Below are 18882 nucleotides of genomic sequence, written 5' to 3' on the forward strand. Positions count from 1 at the left end.
TAACTTAGTTGGATGATCAGAAGACGGACAGATTTGTACGTAGGTTATACGCTGCATTTGTAGTTGTGTTATATCAAAAACTAAATGAAGCCAAACAATCGAAAATTAATTGTAGATGTATCAAAAATGTACTCCATTATGAACTAAATCATTCGGCATCGCGTGCCAGGGGTATGTCGACTCGTGGTGTAAACCGTTTTTCTTTAATCTATGCTTTATCGATTTGCAAACATCGTATTGTTTAACCATATCATCAAATTAATCAGACCAAAGTGTATGAAAAAGCGATTTTATGAAAAAAATCTTTCAATCTATTTGTTTGTTTTTGCTTTAAAGTTTGCACGAAGAGCGACATAAATTCGATCTCTTCTATTTAAACACAAACACGTTTGCAAAATTAAAACTTCTTACTCTCTAAAAAAACGAGTAACTTATATAGTTTTACACGGGTTGGACGAAAAAACTGTTTGCAAATAAAAATATACTTTAAGTATTTTTTTGGGGAAGTCCCATAATGAAAACTTTTTTGCGGTGATTTTTTTCACTCCGCAGTCTCTGAACTGAAGCAGCCTTTCGATACAATCCTATTTGGGATTGCAACAATAATATCGTAAAAGGTAATTTTCCTTAAGATAATGGATATTAATTTTTTTATTTTTCTGTAGTCACTGCAACTTTCTTGTCTATACCACTTTTGTAGACGGAGAGGCCAGCATTTTTTCGCTCCATGTGCTTGAAATTATGCGCGCATTTTTCGAAAATGTGCAGAGGCCAAGTTGTGAAAGTTAAATCTACGCACTATTTTTACACTGAACGTTAAAGTAAGCGTGCAATCACGTTAAATGTTGATTAGTGACCAATTATGTTTGTTAGATGTAGCAGGTGTGGCACTAAATGTCGTATTTTGGGTTAAGTACTTTGTTGTTTTTTACTCTGGGAGAAAATATCACTTACAATTTGGGGTGATATTTGACATTGTAAAAAGTTGGTTATTGGTCATATGAAGGCCCACTTCTCAGGAGAAATAAGAACATATAAGCATGAGTTTCTGGTTAATTGGTATTGGTGCTGAACAAATAAAGCTATGTTTAAGTACAATAGAATGTCATGGCCATTGCCTGGTTTTCTTGTGCCTGTCAATGACAAAATGTTTAAAGCTAAGTAAATTTTGTGTTTTGAGCCATACATCTTTTGTAGACATGTACCAGAAATAAGAGTTAACAAATAATAACAATCAGTTGAATAAAATTAAGTTTGAACTAAAGGCTTGCTTTTTGGTTCTCACTAGGGTTCCTCTATTTCTCGACTTTTTCCGATTGTACGTTTTCGCTTTTAGTAGCGATTGCAAGTAGTGATTCGCTAGCAAACCAGCAAAAACCTAAGCGACTGCAGGTCCGAGTTATAAATATAATGCAACTAAGCGTGACTGCTGCTTAGAAAAGGTGAACGTTTACCGGTAACGTACGTTAAAAATCCCTGCTTCGTTTGCAAAATAAGACAGTAATGTGTCCAGTGCGCTCTAGGGGCGAGTTGAAACGAAAAAGACACGTAATAAGAGGTGTCGCATTTACTTTTTGTTTATAATACGTGGCGTAATTTTTCTCGAGAATTTCTTATTTATTTCTTGAGAATCGAGACTCGATTTTTTCGAGATTTCTTGAGAATTTCTCGACGAGAAAGGAACTCTAGTTCTCACTGGTATGATGTTAATATATCTCTTGCTAAAGAGTACACATCAACAGCTCAATTTTGGTTGCATATAAGGGGCAAGAAATTTTGCTTAAAATATAACCTGCTGCATTACAAAATTTGTGAATTACAGAGGTCTTGACTCTTGAATAATGTTTGCCCATGTTTTATTTTGTTGTGATAGTTAATTTTAGATGTATACATTTTTGCACAAATTATCCTGAAAAAGGCTACAAACCTAATGCATTTTTGGTAAAATGTGTTCAATAGATTAGGTTAAAACTTTTTAATTAGTAGATACATCTTGTTCTATATGTTTTGTTTGATTAGATCTCCACATTCTTTATCTTTTCTGTGAAATGTTTACATATGTGTTTTTTCCACTGATCACCACAAACATAAATTCTTATGTCTAATTTTTTTGACTTAATGAGATCAAAAAAGAAAAATGCATTACCGTATATAAAGTTTGCGCTATTTTGACCAGTAAATTGCTGTGTTTTGCCCTGTTGCACCAACTGTTTTTTTCTACAATGGGTAAAGGTTTAAAATATTATCTGAATTGTAAAACATGTGCTCTATTTGTAGAATATGCAACTGTGGTTTTATTTACTACATTTCACCCTGCTTCATCAGTTACTGCAATAGCCCAGAAAGCATATTTTTAAACAACATCATAATTTTAAGAGTTTTGGACAGTTATCCATCATACCTTCAACCCCCAAGAGCTTATTTTACAACGTTACACATGTGACCACATTAACTTCTACATGAAAACAGCTAGCCACATTAAAAAGTATGGGACATAATGCAAAATGACGCAGAAAATATTTACCATTTTTCTTCAGTTTATAAGTTTTACAAAAAATGAATTGAACGTAAACAATTTTTACAATAATTTTCTAGTTATATACCTGAGGGGAAATTGTCCACCTGGTTTTGTCAATCCTCCAAGATGTGACGGTATGTACAAAAAGTTGGTTAAACTTTTTTAGTTTCCATTTAGCAATGTTTATGGTATGGCAAGGGAATTAAATATTTTTGTTTTTGTGTGTGGTATACATAGAGATCAATGAATGCAAACCAAACCCATGCCTAAATGGAGGGATTTGTACGGATATTATCAATGGCCACACTTGCACTTGTACCTTTCCAAATGCTGGCCCGAATTGTGAAAGATGTAAGTTGACACACATTATTCAAACTTCAAGTTGTAAAATTAATAATTATTTTGCTTTTGCAGCGTTTAAAAATATTTTGGTTTGTTTTTTAGCATGCTATTCCCCACCTGATTTACTGAATGGCTATTATACACCAGTTAATACAGTTTATGAATCATCTTCCACCGTTACATATGCATGCAACAGTGGGTATAAATTAAATGGAGATCCACAAATCACTTGTCTTGTTAGCGGTGATTGGACAACAAAATCAGCATTTTGCACACAAATCGGTAAGATGTTTTTTATAAAGACATACATCAGGTTTTTTCACATAATGCTTGTTTTTAGTATGCAACAATCCTGTACAACTGCTAAATGGAATATTTAGCCCAATAAAAGAACCACCACAATATTATATTGATGAAGTTTTAACTTATCAGTGCAACAGTGGGTTTGTCTTGGAAGGTTCTTCAACAGTTGTATGTCAAAGTAATGGAGAATTTAGTGCTTTGTCAGCTAGTTGTACCCAAGGTAAATGTGTGGCAAATGTATTTTTTAATTTGTGATTGAAATGAAAAGTTAAAACTGTTTTCGAAGTGTGCTTGGAACCACCAACACTTTTTCATGGACAGTATACTCCAATTATATATCCACCTATCTATGATATTGGACAAGTCATTACGTACACCTGCATACAAGGTTATTTTCTTGATGGAACAAATACAGTTGTTTGCCAAACAAATGGAGAATTTACTGCATTAACTGCTACATGTGTGAAAGGTATAACCCAATTCACCCTAATGCTAAAAATAGTACTGCATAAATTGAAAGCAATAACTTTATCTATTACTATGTATCCATTCCCCAAACCTATTTAGTGTGTTCCAACCCACCAAAACTGCCAAATGGAAGTTTTAAACCAATTGGGACCTACTACGTCAATGACGTTGTTACCTATAGCTGCAATGAGGGATTTAAATTGGTTGGAAAAGCTACTATAAGATGTCGCGACAATGGTTTATTCAGTGGTCTTAAGGCCAAGTGTGTACGGGGTAAGTTGTTACAGATTTTGGTGTGATTTTTTTATTTGTTTTAAATTAGACCAAGCATGTTTTGTTTAGTATGCTCCAGTCCTAAAATTCTGAGGAATGGATTTTATTCACCTGTCAATAGTCCTCCCATTTATGACATTAATGCTGTGATCACATATCAATGTATGGAAGGATACAGGCTGGATGGTCAGGATTTTGTTAGGTGTTTGGCATCAGGTCGCTTTACCAAATTGCAGGCTTTTTGCACTAAAGGTTTGTTTTTGTTTTTAACTGTATTGTTGTATGTTTTGGGTGCACTTTGTTTGATTTCTACATTTTTTTGCAGTTTGTTCACCGCCGTCCACCCTTGAAAATGGTGTCTATAAGCCTAACAGAAAAGATGGCATTTACAACATAAAAGATGTTGTTACATATAAATGCAAAAGAGGATACAAATTGATTGGAAAAAGCACCAGCAAATGCAGGACCACAGGTGTTTTTTCTCCATTGAAAGCTACATGTGTACGAGGTAATTGGCCAGTAAAAATGCTAAATGACATATGTTTGGTTGCCTTTTTCTGTTTTTTCACCCATCTGTATTTATGTTTTACAGTTTGTCTTAAACCACCACAGTTACAAAATGGTTTGTTTTCTCCTGTAAATAATCCATCTGTTTACGATATTGGAGATGTTGTGACCTATACATGTAAAAGTGGATTTAAACTGGAAGGTGTGGACAGTGTTACATGTCAAAGCAATGGGGAGTTTAGTGTTTTGCTTGCTTCCTGTGCTTCTGGTAAGAAAGTATTATATTCAGTTCTTTATTACTAATGCCTACAATTAGTTACATATATAAACATAAAACTCTGATTTTATGTGTACGTACACCTTAAAAATTCCTGTTTAATTATTACATTTAGAAAAAAATTTAAAGAATAGAAAATCCTGAAGTTAAAAACATAAACCACAAACATTAGCGATGTCTATCATTTTTTGTACTAGCTCATTAAAGCTTAGTAAATGGGAATTTGATCAATGTAGGACGAATGTTACTCCTTCTCAACTTTTCAACCATGGCTGTGTAGAGTCCAAAGTGCTTTGCCAACATAAAAAAAGAAAACAAATCACAGTTTCAATCATTCTCAGATTTTACCAAAATATTTCTTGATCAGGGTTTCATTTGTAATGCTTCTAGTTGAAAAGCACATTTATTATCTGTTTTTAGTTTGCACCCAACCACCAACTCTCACAAATGGTGTCTTCACTCCTGTTCGAACTCCATTTATTTATGACATCAATGAAGTTGTTACATACACATGTAACAGTGGATTTCGATTAGATGGTTCAGACACAGTTACTTGTCAGAGTGATGGTCAATTTTCTCTATTGACTGCAACTTGCACACAAGGTAACATTGTAAACTCAAAGGCCATGTGATGTGGACTTTTTTATACTTCAGTCAGGGTGTTGTATGCTTGTAATGAAACTTAAAAATCATTTTTTTTTCAGTTTGCACCCAACCACCTTCTCTCACAAATGGTGCTTTTACTCCAGTTCGAAACCCAGCTATTTATGACATCAATGAAGTTGTTACATACGCATGTGACAGTGGATTTCGATTAGATGGTTCAGACACAGTTACTTGTCAGAGTGATGGTCAATTTTCATCATTAGCTGCAACATGCACACAAAGTATTTAAATTAATATTTATGGCTCCCTTTCTCTGAAAGGGAGACATTTTGATTTTACATGATTATTTTTTTTTCAAAAGTTTGTCATACCTATTTTGCCAAACTTTCACAGGTGGTACGGTAATGTAGATGGGCTGTTTGTTTTGTTTGACTCGATAGTTCCATCATTCATGATTTGAATGAAATTTGGATAGCTTGTAGAATTTATAGGTGTTGATTGTTGCGATTTAGCCTATAGCGCCTTACCCCGCTAGCCCCCTAAAATGGGTGAATTTCTTAACATTGCCTGAATTAAAGGAAATTTAGATAGCTTGTAGAGTTTTCCATTTACATGTGTTGATTGTTGTGTTTCACTTTGTAGCTTTAACATTTATCCCACTGACCCCATAAAATGAGTGAATTTTTTAAACAATGTCCAAATTGTTGATTGTTGTGTTTAACCCTGTAGTTTCACGGTATAGCCCCTAAAATGAGTAAATTGTCTTAACTTTGTCAAAATTTGATGATATTTGACTGGTTGGAGAATTTGCCATTTGCACAGATCAATTGTTATGTTTTCCATATAGTCCCACTATTTACCCCTTCTTTCCTTTAAATTTTAAAATACAATATAAAATAAGACAAACTTTAAACAATGTCTTATTTAAATAAGATTGAGATAGTCTGTATTGTACTTACCATCAATATATAAGCACAGTACTGATCACAGTGTTTGACCTTACAACAACAAACTTCCTGATGGTTATCTCTTGAAATGCAGTGTTTACAGCTTTTTATGTGTGGAGACTCACAAGTTTCTGTCTGCAAAAACAAACGAAGGTGCTAAAAAGCATAGACTAATATGGGACCCAATGAAAAATAAGTATAGGGAATATATTAACTATCCAAAATAGGTCATAGTGTATGTGCAATGGCAAAATGTGCTAAGTCACCCTTTCTAGTTTGTTTATGTTAAACTGCAGTATTGTGTAACTGTACCTTTTCGATTTCACTTACACTGTTGTTTAAAGTTTGCACCCAACCACCAACTCTCACAAATGGTGCCTTCACTCCTGTTCGAACTCCATTTATTTATGACATCAATGAAGTTGTTACATACACATGTGATAGTGGATTTCGACTAGATGGTTCAGACACAGTTACTTGTCAGAGTGATGGTCAATTTTCATCATTGGCTGCAACATGCACCCAAGGTAACTTTGTTACGACTGCAGTGTGTGATCTGACGGCTCCGGCCTTTACCTGCATGTCTCATAAAATGCATGTTTAACAAATTTGCGTATGTGATGACCCCTGTTTTTGTACACAGAAACGATTATGCTATAAAAAACACTTGGTAAAGTGGATCCCAACAAAAAATAACTTATTAAATATATACACAGACTTTTGTGAATAGGTGTGTGTGTGTGTGTGTGTGTGTGTGTGTAATAGGTAACATTGGGAGATTATAAAATAATATCTCAATTGGAGGACAGGGCATTTGTATAATTCAGTTCATTTTACTGTGCAAACATGTTTTTTAAAACAACAACAAATCATTGGCATCATATTTGTAGAAATTGTGTGTGAGAATCCAAGTATTCTAGCAAATGGGGAGTTTACACCTGTTCGGGACCCACCAATTTATAATGTTGATGAAGTTGTGACATACACATGTATGGCTGGATATAGACTAGATGGTTCAGATACAGTAACTTGCCAAAATGATGGTCAATTTTCGTTGTTATCCGCAACCTGCATACAAGGTAAAACTGACAATTCTATCCTGTAGCATATTTTCAGATATTTTTGATATTGTTTCATGCATTATTCCTGTTTAAAATTTTAGTGTGTACCCAACCACCAGCTCTCACAAATGGTGCTTTCATTCCTGTTCGAACTCCGTTTATTTATGACATCAATGAAGTTGTTACATACACATGTGACAGTGGATTTCGATTAGATGGTTCAGATACTGTTACTTGTCAAAGTGATGGTCAATTTTCTCTATTGACTGCAACCTGCACACAAGGTAACTTTATAAACACACAATTCACATGACATGATTCCATTTTGTACTTCAGGGTGTTGGATGCCATTAGTAAACTTAAATTATGTTTCCATACAGTTTGTACCCAACCACCAACTCTCACAAATGGTGCTTTTACTCCTGTTCGAAATCCAGCTATTTATGACATCAATGAAGTTGTAACATACACATGTGACAGTGGATTTCGACTAGAAGGTTCAGACACAGTTACTTGTCAGAGTGATGGTCAATTTTCATCATTGGCTGCAACATGCACCCAAGGTAACTTTGTTACAACTGCAGTGTGTGATCTGACGGCTCCGGCCTTTACCTGCATGTCTCATAAAATGCATGTTTAACAAATTTGCGTATGTGATGACCCCTGTTTTTGCGCACAGAAACGATTATGCTATAAAAAACACTTGGTAAACGTGGATCCCAACAAAAAATAACTTATTAAATATATACACAGACTTTTGTGAATAGGTGTGTGTGTGTGTGTGTGTGTGTAATAGGTAACATTGGGAGATTATAAAATAATATCTCAATTGGAGGACAGGGCATTTGTATAATTCAGTTCATTTTACTGTGCAAACATGTTTTTTAAAACAACAACAAATCATTGGCATCATATTTGTAGAAATTGTGTGTGAGAATCCAAGTATTCTAGCAAATGGGGAGTTTGCACCTGTTCGGGACCCACCAATTTATAATGTTGATGAAGTTGTGACATACACATGTATGGCTGGATATAGACTAGATGGTTCAGATACAGTAACTTGCCAAAATGATGGTCAATTTTCGTTGTTATCCGCAACCTGCATACAAGGTAAAACTGACAATTCTATCCTGTAGCATATTTTCAGATATTTTTGATATTGTTTCATGCATTTTTCCTGTTTAAAATTTTAGTGTGTACCCAACCACCAGCTCTCACAAATGGTGGTTTCATTCCTGTTCGAAATCCAGCTATTTATGACATCAATGAAGTTGTAACATACACATGTGACAGTGGATTTCGACTAGAAGGTTCAGACACAGTTACTTGTCAGAGTGATGGTCAATTTTCTTCATTGGCTGCAACATGCACCCAAGGTAACTTTGTTACGACTGCAGTGTGTGATCTGACGGCTCCGGCCTTTACCTGCATGTCTCATAAAATGCATGTTTAACAAATTTGCGTATGTGATGACCCCTGTTTTTGTGCACAGAAACGATTATGCTATAAAAAACACTTGGTAAACGTGGATCCCAACAAAAAATAACTTATTAAATATATACACAGACTTTTGTGAATAGGTGTGTGTGTGTGTGTGTGTGTGTGTGTAATAGGTAACATTGGGAGATTATAAAATAATATCTCAATTGGAGGACAGGGCATTTGTATAATTCAGTTCATTTTACTGTGCAAACATGTTTTTTAAAACAACAACAAATCACTGGCATCATATTTGTAGAAATTGTGTGTGAGAATCCAAGTATTCTAGCAAATGGGGAGTTTACACCTGTTCGGGACCCACCAATTTATAATGTTGATGAAGTTGTTACATACACATGTACGGCTGGATATAGACTAGATGGTTCAGATACAGTAACTTGCCAAAATGATGGTCAATTTTCGTTGTTATCCGCAACCTGCATACAAGGTAAAACTGACAATTCTATCCTGTAGCATATTTTCAGATATTTTTGATATTGTTTCATGCATTTTTCCTGTTTAAAATTTTAGTGTGTACCCAACCACCAGCTCTCACAAATGGTGCTTTCACTCCTGTTCGAACTCCGTTTATTTATGACATCAATGAAGTTGTTACATACACATGTGACAGTGGATTTCGATTAGATGGTTCAGACACTGTTACTTGTCAAAGTGATGGTCAATTTTCTCTATTGACTGCAACCTGCACACAAGGTAACTTTATAAACACACAATTCACATGACATGATTCCATTTTGTACTTCAGGGTGTTGGATGCCATTAGTAAACTAAAATCCTGTTTCTATACAGTTTGCACCCAACCACCAACTCTCACAAATGGTGTCTTCACTCCTGTTCGAAATCCAGCTATTTATGACATCAATGAAGTTGTTACATACACGTGTGACAGTGGATTTCGACTAGAAGGTTCAGACACAGTTACTTGTCAGAGTGATGGTCAATTTTCATCATTAGCTGCCACATGCACTCAAGGTAATGTGTGTCAACTGCAGCATTTGACCAGATAGCTCCAGCCTTTACCTGCATGTCTCATAAAGTGCATGTTTAATAAAGTAAGTGTTAGGACCCTTATGTGCGGAAACAATCATGCCATAAAAACCCTTGGCGAACATGGGGCCAAACACTAAATAACTCATCATATATTTGCAAAATGATGGTCAATTTTCGTTTGTTATCTGACTTGCACATAAGGTAAAACTGATAATTAGGTTCTGTAGCATATTTTCATTTTTTCGATATTGATGGGTCTCCTTCCCTGAAGGGCACACATTTTTATTGATTTTACTCGAATTGTTTTTTGCTTTTTCCCCAAAGTTTGTCCGACTCATTTTTCTGTCAAAAGTTTGATGAATTTGGATGAAATTTATACAGATGGTAGAGAAAGTTATGTAGATGTGCATCCCACTTTGTTTGTCCTGATAACCCCAGTATTTACCCGGCTAGCCCCCTAAAATGGGTGAGTTTGTAAACAGTGTCTGAATTGGCTGAAATTCGGATAGCTTGTAGAGTATGCCATTTATAGGTGTTGATTGTTGTGTTCAACCCTGTAGCTCCAACATTTACCCCACAGCCCCCAAAGTGTAAAACATATTTGTAAAAAGATTTCTGTGGCACAATAGTGTTACAAGGGCAACCAGTTGTATGTTACTCATTTGTGGGTTGCTTGGTGGACGTTTTTTGCCATGGTAGTTAGGGTGTTGTTAACAGCCCTATGACGTCAGAAGCATTAACGGTTGTTGCTCAAAACACCACTAGTGGTCGAAATTTTAAACATTGGCAGATTGGGCTTAAATTATGCAGTACTATTGATTGAGTCATTGAGGTTTCATATATTTTGGGTTTGTGTGTCTGTCACAAATATTCTAGACCGCCCCATGACAATATCCCGCCACCCAGTTACCACAGATCATGGGTAATTTCTGTAAGTCTCGAATCTATCGTTGCAGACTCAATCGTGTTGTTATTGTTTTTGTGTGCTAGTTTTATCATGTCGCCGAGACTCGCTGCAGTGTTCATTGTTTTATCTACAGGAAATGGTCATAGCGAGTTAATGCCTTTTCCCCAGCCAGAATAACCCAAGCTTTATAACAGTCCCCATCTAACAATTTAGGAGAGAATAACATAAGATAAAGTAGAGATAACTCTGAAGTAGCGCGGGACTAGTGAATTTGTTGTTTTGATTACGTGTTGTTGGACGTGAATAAATGTAAAAGGAAAGGTTTGCTGCCGATCAGAGTACGCATCCGTTAGCTGGTAAGGAACTTCCGATAGTCAGTCCAAATCTTTTACGTACCCATGAAAACGGAGTGTGACAGTGTTGAACCCCATTAGTTACCCTTCTAGCCCCCTAAAATGGGTCAATTTTTTAAACAATGTCCGAATTGGCTGAAATGTGAACAACTTGCAGAATTTACCATTCATAGCCCAATTTCACCCCTTTCGCCCCCTAAATAAGTGTGTTTTTTTTTAAAGTCCTAATTATTTGAAATTGGCAAAGTTTATTGAACATGCTATTTTAAGTCTTTTACCCCATTATGCCACTATTTACTCCTTCTTTTCTTTTTTCTTCAAGGTACTTTTATCTGATGAATGCTAGATATTTTTTAAATCAATTGAATTCTTACTTTCTTTGCAGTGACTGTTTGCACAAATCCTCCTTTATTATCTAATGGTGATTTGTCCCCTGTGCAAGATGTCTACTATGTTGATGATGTTGTAACTTACAGTTGTCACATCGGTTTTGAAATATCAGGTGCAACAACAATTGTGTGTGAAAGCAGTGGCCAATTTTCTGCTTTTTCAGCAACTTGTACTGAAGGTAAACATGCTTGTTGTACAATAGCTTGAAACCCTGTAATATATATTTTTTGTGACAAGTTTTTTTTTTGCTTTGCTTTTTACAACAAGAGTGGGTCTTTATTATTGGCACCAACCAACAAATAAAGAACAGCAAAAACTTTTTCTGTAATGTAAACAATTGAGACTATTTTTTACATACATTTTTTGGTTTGATCATCAGTGGATGTGCATTTGATTACTTAGTCTCTTTGACTTTTTTACCATCTACATTTTATTGGGGAGCAGAAGGGGGCACGAGTTTTAAGCATTACTTAAGGGTACCATGGACAGTAAAAGGCAGAGAACCACTGCTGATGGGCAAGCTTATATGTTCTAAACATAGTTTTACATTACCTATTTTATGAACGAAGTTGATTGTTAAAACTGAATAAGAATTTTTCTTTTTTATTCCTTTTGTAAGTGTTCTGGAGGTGTATTTCAGTCTCACAACAACATACAGTGTTGGTAATCTAGCATTTGTAATGCAAGATATAAATGTTTTTCCAGTAAATTTGAATTAAAAATTATTATCTTGCAAATAGCAGTAAAAACCACAGCGTAAAAGTATATCATTTTAAGGAGTTAATAAATCCTGTATTGGCCTCTTGCCCACTTGGTTTTGTGTGACTCTTGTCATTGTATGATTGTGCTTTTATTTATCATATTTGCCCTTCAAGTTTAAAAAAATTTAAGAAATTAGAATGAATAACTTTGAAGCAAACTATTCTAACCAATATATATAACTTGAAAAGCCACAACTGATTTTGTAACTTTGAAATGCAAGATGCCAAAATTAGCAAAATTTGAATAACGCAATCTTATAATCCTAAAAAACCTCCCAAAAGCGTGTCAGCAGTTTCACATTACAATAAAATCTTTTGCAGATGTGATCGAAAAAAATGTTTGATAAATGAAGTATTTTTAGGTGGTTTCTTAGTACAAACAAAATAACTGCAGCAGGTTAGGAGTTCGTTATTTTAAAATCTTGCATCATGTGGAGAATTACATTAAACAACACTGACAACAGAAGCAGTGTCAAATGTAATTTTCTTAAATGAGCAGTTACATCACAAAACAACACAAGCTTGGGTAACTCAAGTGGAGAGATAATAACACGGGCTAAGACAATATGCGATGTACATTTAAACTGATCTTAAACTATTGTGTTTTCTTTCCTTTGTAAAATTAAAACGAAGACATTGTTGTCCTGTTTTAACATTAAAAGATATTTAGGACATATTGTTATTAGGGGACACATATTGATTTTACTCAAATTTTTTTAATGAATTTAGATGAAACTTACATAAATGGTAGATATAGTTATGTAGATGTGCATCCCACTTTGTTTATGTTGATAACCCCAGTATTTACCCCGTTAGCCCCCTAAAATGTTTTTTTCCCTTAAAGTTTGTCTGACTTGTTTTGCCATCAAATGTTTGGTGGATTTGGCTAAAACTGACACAGATGGTAGATATAGTTATGTAGATGTGTGTCTTACTTTGTTTGTGTTGGTAACCCCAGTATTTACCCTACTAGCCCTAAAATGGGTAAGTTTTTTAAACAGTGTCAGAAATTTTGAAAAAAAAGAAAAGAAAGCTTGTAAAGTATGCCATTTCTAGGTGTCGATTGTTGCGTTCAATCTTGTAGCCCCAATTTCCCCCGACTAGCCCCATAAAATGGGTGAGTTTATTAAACAGTGTTGGAATTGGCTAAAATTATAGTAGCATGTGCAATATGCTGTTTGAAGATTTTGATTGATGTGTTTTACCCTGTAGCCCAAACATTTACTCAACTAGCCCCTTAAAATGGGTAAATTTTCTGGACAACATTTAAATTGAATGAAATTTGGATAGCTTGTAGGAATTGCTATTTATAAATGTGGATTGTTGTGTTTTACCCTAAAGCTCCAACCTTTACCCCACCAGCCCCTTGAAATAAGTGAATTTATAAAAAAAACTTTGGATAAAAAAAATTAAATGAAATTGACAAAAAATAAAAAAATAAAAAATTTTTTTATGTAAAAAACATAAAAAAATTAAATGAAATTGACAAAGTGTATTGGACGTACTATTTCAAGTCCTCAATTGTTATGTTTTCCCCTGTAGCTACACAATTCAACCAACTGGCCCCTAAAATGGGTCAGTTTTTTACCAATGTTCAAATTGAATGAAAATTGGAAGGTTGTAGAATTTGCTCTTCATAGGTGTCGATTTTTCTGTTTTACCCCTTTAAGAAACTTTTTACTCCTTCTTTTCTTAACGGAGCCAGGGAATGCTATGTGCAGATTAAAAATCATAATTCAACAAACAAAGGGCTACATAGTAATTCTTTTCTTATTATTGAAATCTCCTTTCAAGTAAAACGACTGCGACGATTCAGGGTCATTAACATAGCGACAGATTTAGTGGTTTTTCACACTGAATTTTCTTTAAACAAAGAGCTATTAAGGAAAAAAAAAGTTGAAACTTTGTTAAAAGTTTAAATAGTTGGACTCATCCATTTTTCACCTCTTGAAAACAATGTGCAACCTCATGTCGAAAAAAATGATTTAGTATATATAAACTGGCAATATATAGTAAAACCACTACTCTAGTTTTATTTATTTTTATGTTGAAAAGTTGTTTATTGCACTGTGATTACAGTTATTACTCCCCTCCCCACATAAAACCTCAAAATATAGTACAGTATATCAAATAAGTATTTTTATTTAGGCGTTTTACCTAAGGGTTTCACAAAATTATAGTAGTTGGTTTGATGTTGCTACCATAATGTCATTGAAAACCCTTTTCTTTCTGGTAACATAATTGTTTTAAACCTTTAATGACAATATAGCTTATCAGTTGGTCGGTGGTAGTAAGACCAGCTAGATTTTGTCAGAAATTGCAACTTTTTATCACATAAAATGATAAAATAAAGCAAATGAGATGATTAAAGAAATACAAAACATGGCCACCTAAGTCAGTAAATACATTTGGTGTTTGTTTTATGTTGCTTCATTAAATTTCTGGCATAATAATATGTCATCAGAAATGCATATTGTAGGGACTCATGTTTTTTGCAGAATTTGTCACCCAAAAGGAAAGTGGGTACTATGTGTAAAATTGTTAGTAAAGTATATCAAATAATTGAACATATGGAAAATATTCAGTGAGTTAATAAATAGTTCAATTCCACATCCATGTATTTTATTTACAGCAAGTACATCCTGTTCGAATCCTCCCATTCTTACCAATGGGCAGTTTTCTCCTGTAAGAGATCCTTCAGTGTATGGATCGGGTGAAACTGTAACATACACATGTGACCCTGGATATGGTTTGACTGGCAGTGATACTATTACTTGTCAGAACAGTGGAGAATTTACATCTTTAAGTGCTGTGTGTGAACAAGGTAAAGTCATTTTTGGTTACTTTCAAAGTTAATTTTGAAATCAGATGTTGTACTGTTTTTTTTGTTTTTTTTCTGAGAAATAAGTTGCAGTAAGAGGCTTTTTATGTAGCTATGTGTTTGTGCGGTTACCGTGTGTGAAAATCCAATCTCATTACCAAATGGGGAATTTACACCTGTATGGGACCCATCCATGTGCAATATTGGAGAAGTTATCACTTACACTTGCAATGCTGGGTTCAGGTTGGATGGATCTAGCACAATTACATGTGAAAGCACTGGGGAGTTTTCGAGTATCAGTGCAACATGCAATCAAAGTTCGATTATTTATAGTTATAATACAGGTTATTATGTTTGGTCAAAAAATGAGTTATTTTTTTTTGTAGTTTGCACCCAACCACCGACTCTCATAAATGGTGCTTTCACTCCTGTTCGAAATCCAGTTATTTATGACATCAATGAAGTTGTTACATACACATGTGACAGTGGATTTCGACTAGAAGGTTCAGACACAGTTACTTGCCAGAGTGATGGTCAATTTTCATCCCTATCTGCAACTTGCACACAAAGTATACAAATTTGCAAATTGTTTCTGTTAATTTATATTGAATGTTATTTTTGCTGTTTTTTTTTCAATAAAAACACCTAAACGTGTGTTTTTTTAGTTTGTACTCAACCACCAACTCTCACAAATGGTGTCTTCACTCCTGTTCGAACTCCATTTATTTATGACATCAATGAAGTTGTTACATACTCATGTGACAGTGGATTTCGATTAGATGGTTCAGACACAGTTACTTGTCAGAGTGATGGTCAATTTTCATCATTATCTGCAACTTGCACACAAAGTATATAAATTTGTAAACTATTCTCTGTTTATCTACAATGTTTGTGAACTATGCTGTTTTTTCTCATTAAATACATAAACTTGTGTTTTTTAGTTTGTACTGAACCACCAACTCTCGCAAATGGTGCTTTCACTCCTGTTCGAAATCCAGTTATTTATGACATCAATGAAGTTGTTACATACACATGTGATAGTGGATTTCGATTAGATGGTTCAGACACAGTTACTTGTCAGAGTGATGGTCAATTTTCATCATCGGCTGCAACTTGCACACAAAGTATTTGAAGTTTTTGTTAATTGGTCTTGTCAATTTGAATAGTTTGTGTATTATGTTGATTCCTGATCAATATTGCTGTTTGCTGTGTTATTTGTTTTGTTTGTGTGAAACAAACTCACCTATATTTTTTCCAGTTTGCACCCAACCACCAACTCTCACAAGTGGTGTCTTCACTCCTGTTCGAACTCCATTTATTTATGACATCAATGAAGTTGTTACATACACATGTGACAGTGGATTTCGATTAGATGGTTCAGACACAGTTACTTGTCAGAGTGATGGTCAATTTTCATCATTATCTGCAACTTGCACACAAAGTAAACAAAAAAAAACTAACTTTGCATAAAATTGCAATATTTAAATACTATGGTTTAACTCTTATTGCACGACTTTTGCTATTTTCTGTTTATCTGCGATGTTTGTGAATTATGCTGTTTGTTTTTTCATGAAAACATCTAAACTTGCCCACAAAGTGCATTAATTAGTAATTTTTTTTCTGTTTATCCACAATGTTTGTGAACCGTGTTGCTTTTTTCTTATTAAACACTTAAACTTTTGTTTTTCAGTTTGCAGCCAACCACCAACTCTCACAAATGGTGTCTTCACTCCTGTTCGAAATCCCGTTATTTATGACATCAATGAAGTTGTTACATACGCATGTGACAGTGGATTTCGATTAGATGGTTCAGACACAGTTATTTGCCAGAGCGATGGTCAATTTTCATCGTTGGCTGCAACATGCACACAAAGTAAATAACAAAAAAAACGAACTTTGCATAAAATTGCAATATTTAAATACTATGGTTTAACTCTTATTGCAAAACCTTTGAATTTCACTTGTTTTTAGTTTGCACCCAACCACCAACTCTCACAAATGGTGTCTTTACTCCTGTTCGAAATCCTGTTATTTATGACATCAATGAAGTTGTTACATACACATGTGACAGTGGATTTCGATTAGATGGTTCAGACACGGTTACCTGCCATAGTGATGGTCAATTTTCATCATTATCTGCAACTTGCACACAAGGTACATGCTGTTCATATATCATTTGACCAATATTTACAATTTTTTATTTATTTATTGTATTACAAGATTTGTAATTTTGCAGTGCCTAAACATCAATGCTTAAATGTTTTAAGATCATCTGTTTTCACAAGAAACAAAACTATAAATGTAGAAATTGTGTGTAACTTAAAATCAAACTTTGTTGTTTGGCGGATTTTGTGAAAACTGGATGTAAACAAGTTATGATGTAACATAAGCTTGCAACAATGCTTTGTGAAGATTGTTTACGATGTGTTTTTGTCACCATTAAGATGGAAGGTTTGGTGTTAAAACAAAGTTTAGTTTTCATATTGCTGCAAATTGTAAAACGTAAAATGTCTATGAAGATAAATGGAAAGGCGTTTACAGATAATACCGGTTAGGATTTCATATTTACCAGGCAGTTTGTTGCAACAACATACTTTTCCCCAACAGTACTCATTGTTGGCAATGATTTACACTTCCCAAGTCAAAATAAGATTAATTTAATGCTTGTGCAAAACAGCAAATGTTGTATGCATGCTGCCAATACATTTGCTACACTGTCTTTGAGTTAGTAACATAGCACATGTTTGTTCAACCAGTCAGGGTTAACAAGCAAAATAATTCGGTCGATCAAATTATTAGTACATTTTGACCCATTTATTTAATATATTTTTTTACAGTAATTGATAGGGAACAACGAGTAAAATATCACAATGACAGAAAAACTGGATTTTCAAATTAAGCAGATTGCATTTAACTGTGTTATTTTTGTTGACAAATGACAGACAGCTGTTTGGGATTATGCAAACGACCCTGATTAACTGGTTTTCTTAAATTAACTAGACAACAATTACAGTTTTACATACTAAAACCAGGTTAAGTTGCATTGTTAATCTATCTTGCTCGATCAAGTTTTACATAGCAAATAACAAAAATACAGTTGCTGACGTTCCACATAAAGCTGGACCAAAATTTGGATGATTGGAAGAGGGATGGGTTTAAACACGACTGGGTTTTACATTTGGCTTATGTCTATTTACCAAAATTTGCATCGTTTTATTTTTTATTTTTGTATATTTGCAGTTTGTAATGATCCACCATCTCTTGCCAATGGTCAATATTCTCCTGTTCATGTCCCAGCACTATATGAAGTGGATGAAGTTATTACCTACTCATGTCGAACTGGATATGAAATTAGCGGTTCTGCAACAGTTACATGTTTAAATAGTGGGGATTATTCCACATTGGAAGCAACATGTTTAAAAGGTATTTACTTTATTTTGTCATAAACTAGGTGTGTGCAGTATGTTTAGTAACTGCTATTAACTAAAGAAAACAAAAATGTTGCATGGTAAAATCATGTTTGCTCCCATAATATTTTTCACAGTTGGTTTCAAATATACCAGTCAACTCCCAAGTTTGTTGCTTGTAAAATAATTTTCTAAAATTTTTGTACAACAGTGTGCAGTGTTCCACCTGAGTTGGTAAATGGCCAGTACACACCTGTACTTGAAACATATAGTATTGGTGATGTTATCACTTACACATGTGACAATGGTTATAAATTGGATGGATCTTCTACCAGTATTTGTCAGAATAATGGAGATTTTACAGACTTATCTTCAACTTGCATCACAGGTAAAAACAAAGTTTTTGTACAAAATGTTGTATTATATATATTTATTTATTATTTTTTTGTCT

At 34.3% G+C, this 18882-nt stretch overlaps 1 protein-coding gene across 9 annotated transcripts in view; it reads left to right on the forward strand.

Annotated features, from left to right (window-relative positions):
- LOC145213807 (complement receptor type 1-like) overlaps positions 1-18882 on the forward strand; it is a 35492-nt gene that overhangs the window by 2243 nt on the left and 14367 nt on the right. For 4 of the 9 annotated variants that reach the window (XM_080082205.1, XM_080082209.1, XM_080082206.1 and 1 more), the window contains exons 8-37: positions 2596-2652; positions 2756-2869; positions 2963-3142; positions 3201-3383; positions 3450-3632; positions 3731-3904; positions 3974-4156; positions 4230-4412; positions 4497-4679; positions 5109-5291; positions 5393-5575; positions 6586-6768; positions 7132-7320; positions 7404-7586; positions 7683-7865; positions 8224-8412; positions 8496-8678; positions 9041-9229; positions 9313-9495; positions 9592-9774; positions 11438-11620; positions 14836-15027; positions 15411-15593; positions 15690-15872; positions 15966-16148; positions 16283-16465; positions 16715-16897; positions 16996-17178; positions 18265-18447; positions 18643-18819. In XM_080082205.1, coding sequence (XP_079938331.1) covers positions 2596-2652; positions 2756-2869; positions 2963-3142; positions 3201-3383; positions 3450-3632; positions 3731-3904; positions 3974-4156; positions 4230-4412; positions 4497-4679; positions 5109-5291; positions 5393-5575; positions 6586-6768; positions 7132-7320; positions 7404-7586; positions 7683-7865; positions 8224-8412; positions 8496-8678; positions 9041-9229; positions 9313-9495; positions 9592-9774; positions 11438-11620; positions 14836-15027; positions 15411-15593; positions 15690-15872; positions 15966-16148; positions 16283-16465; positions 16715-16897; positions 16996-17178; positions 18265-18447; positions 18643-18819 — 5304 coding nt within the window. The remainder of the gene's footprint in view (positions 1-2595; positions 2653-2755; positions 2870-2962; positions 3143-3200; positions 3384-3449; positions 3633-3730; positions 3905-3973; positions 4157-4229; positions 4413-4496; positions 4680-5108; positions 5292-5392; positions 5576-6585; positions 6769-7131; positions 7321-7403; positions 7587-7682; positions 7866-8223; positions 8413-8495; positions 8679-9040; positions 9230-9312; positions 9496-9591; positions 9775-11437; positions 11621-14835; positions 15028-15410; positions 15594-15689; positions 15873-15965; positions 16149-16282; positions 16466-16714; positions 16898-16995; positions 17179-18264; positions 18448-18642; positions 18820-18882) is intronic. The other 5 variants (XM_080082207.1, XM_080082208.1, XM_080082211.1 and 2 more) reach the window with 5 other exon arrangements.

The sequence above is a fragment of the Phallusia mammillata genome, chromosome 2 (assembly GCF_965637545.1).
Source record: "Phallusia mammillata chromosome 2, kaPhaMamm4.hap1.1, whole genome shotgun sequence".
Lineage (NCBI taxonomy): Eukaryota > Metazoa > Chordata > Ascidiacea > Phlebobranchia > Ascidiidae > Phallusia > Phallusia mammillata.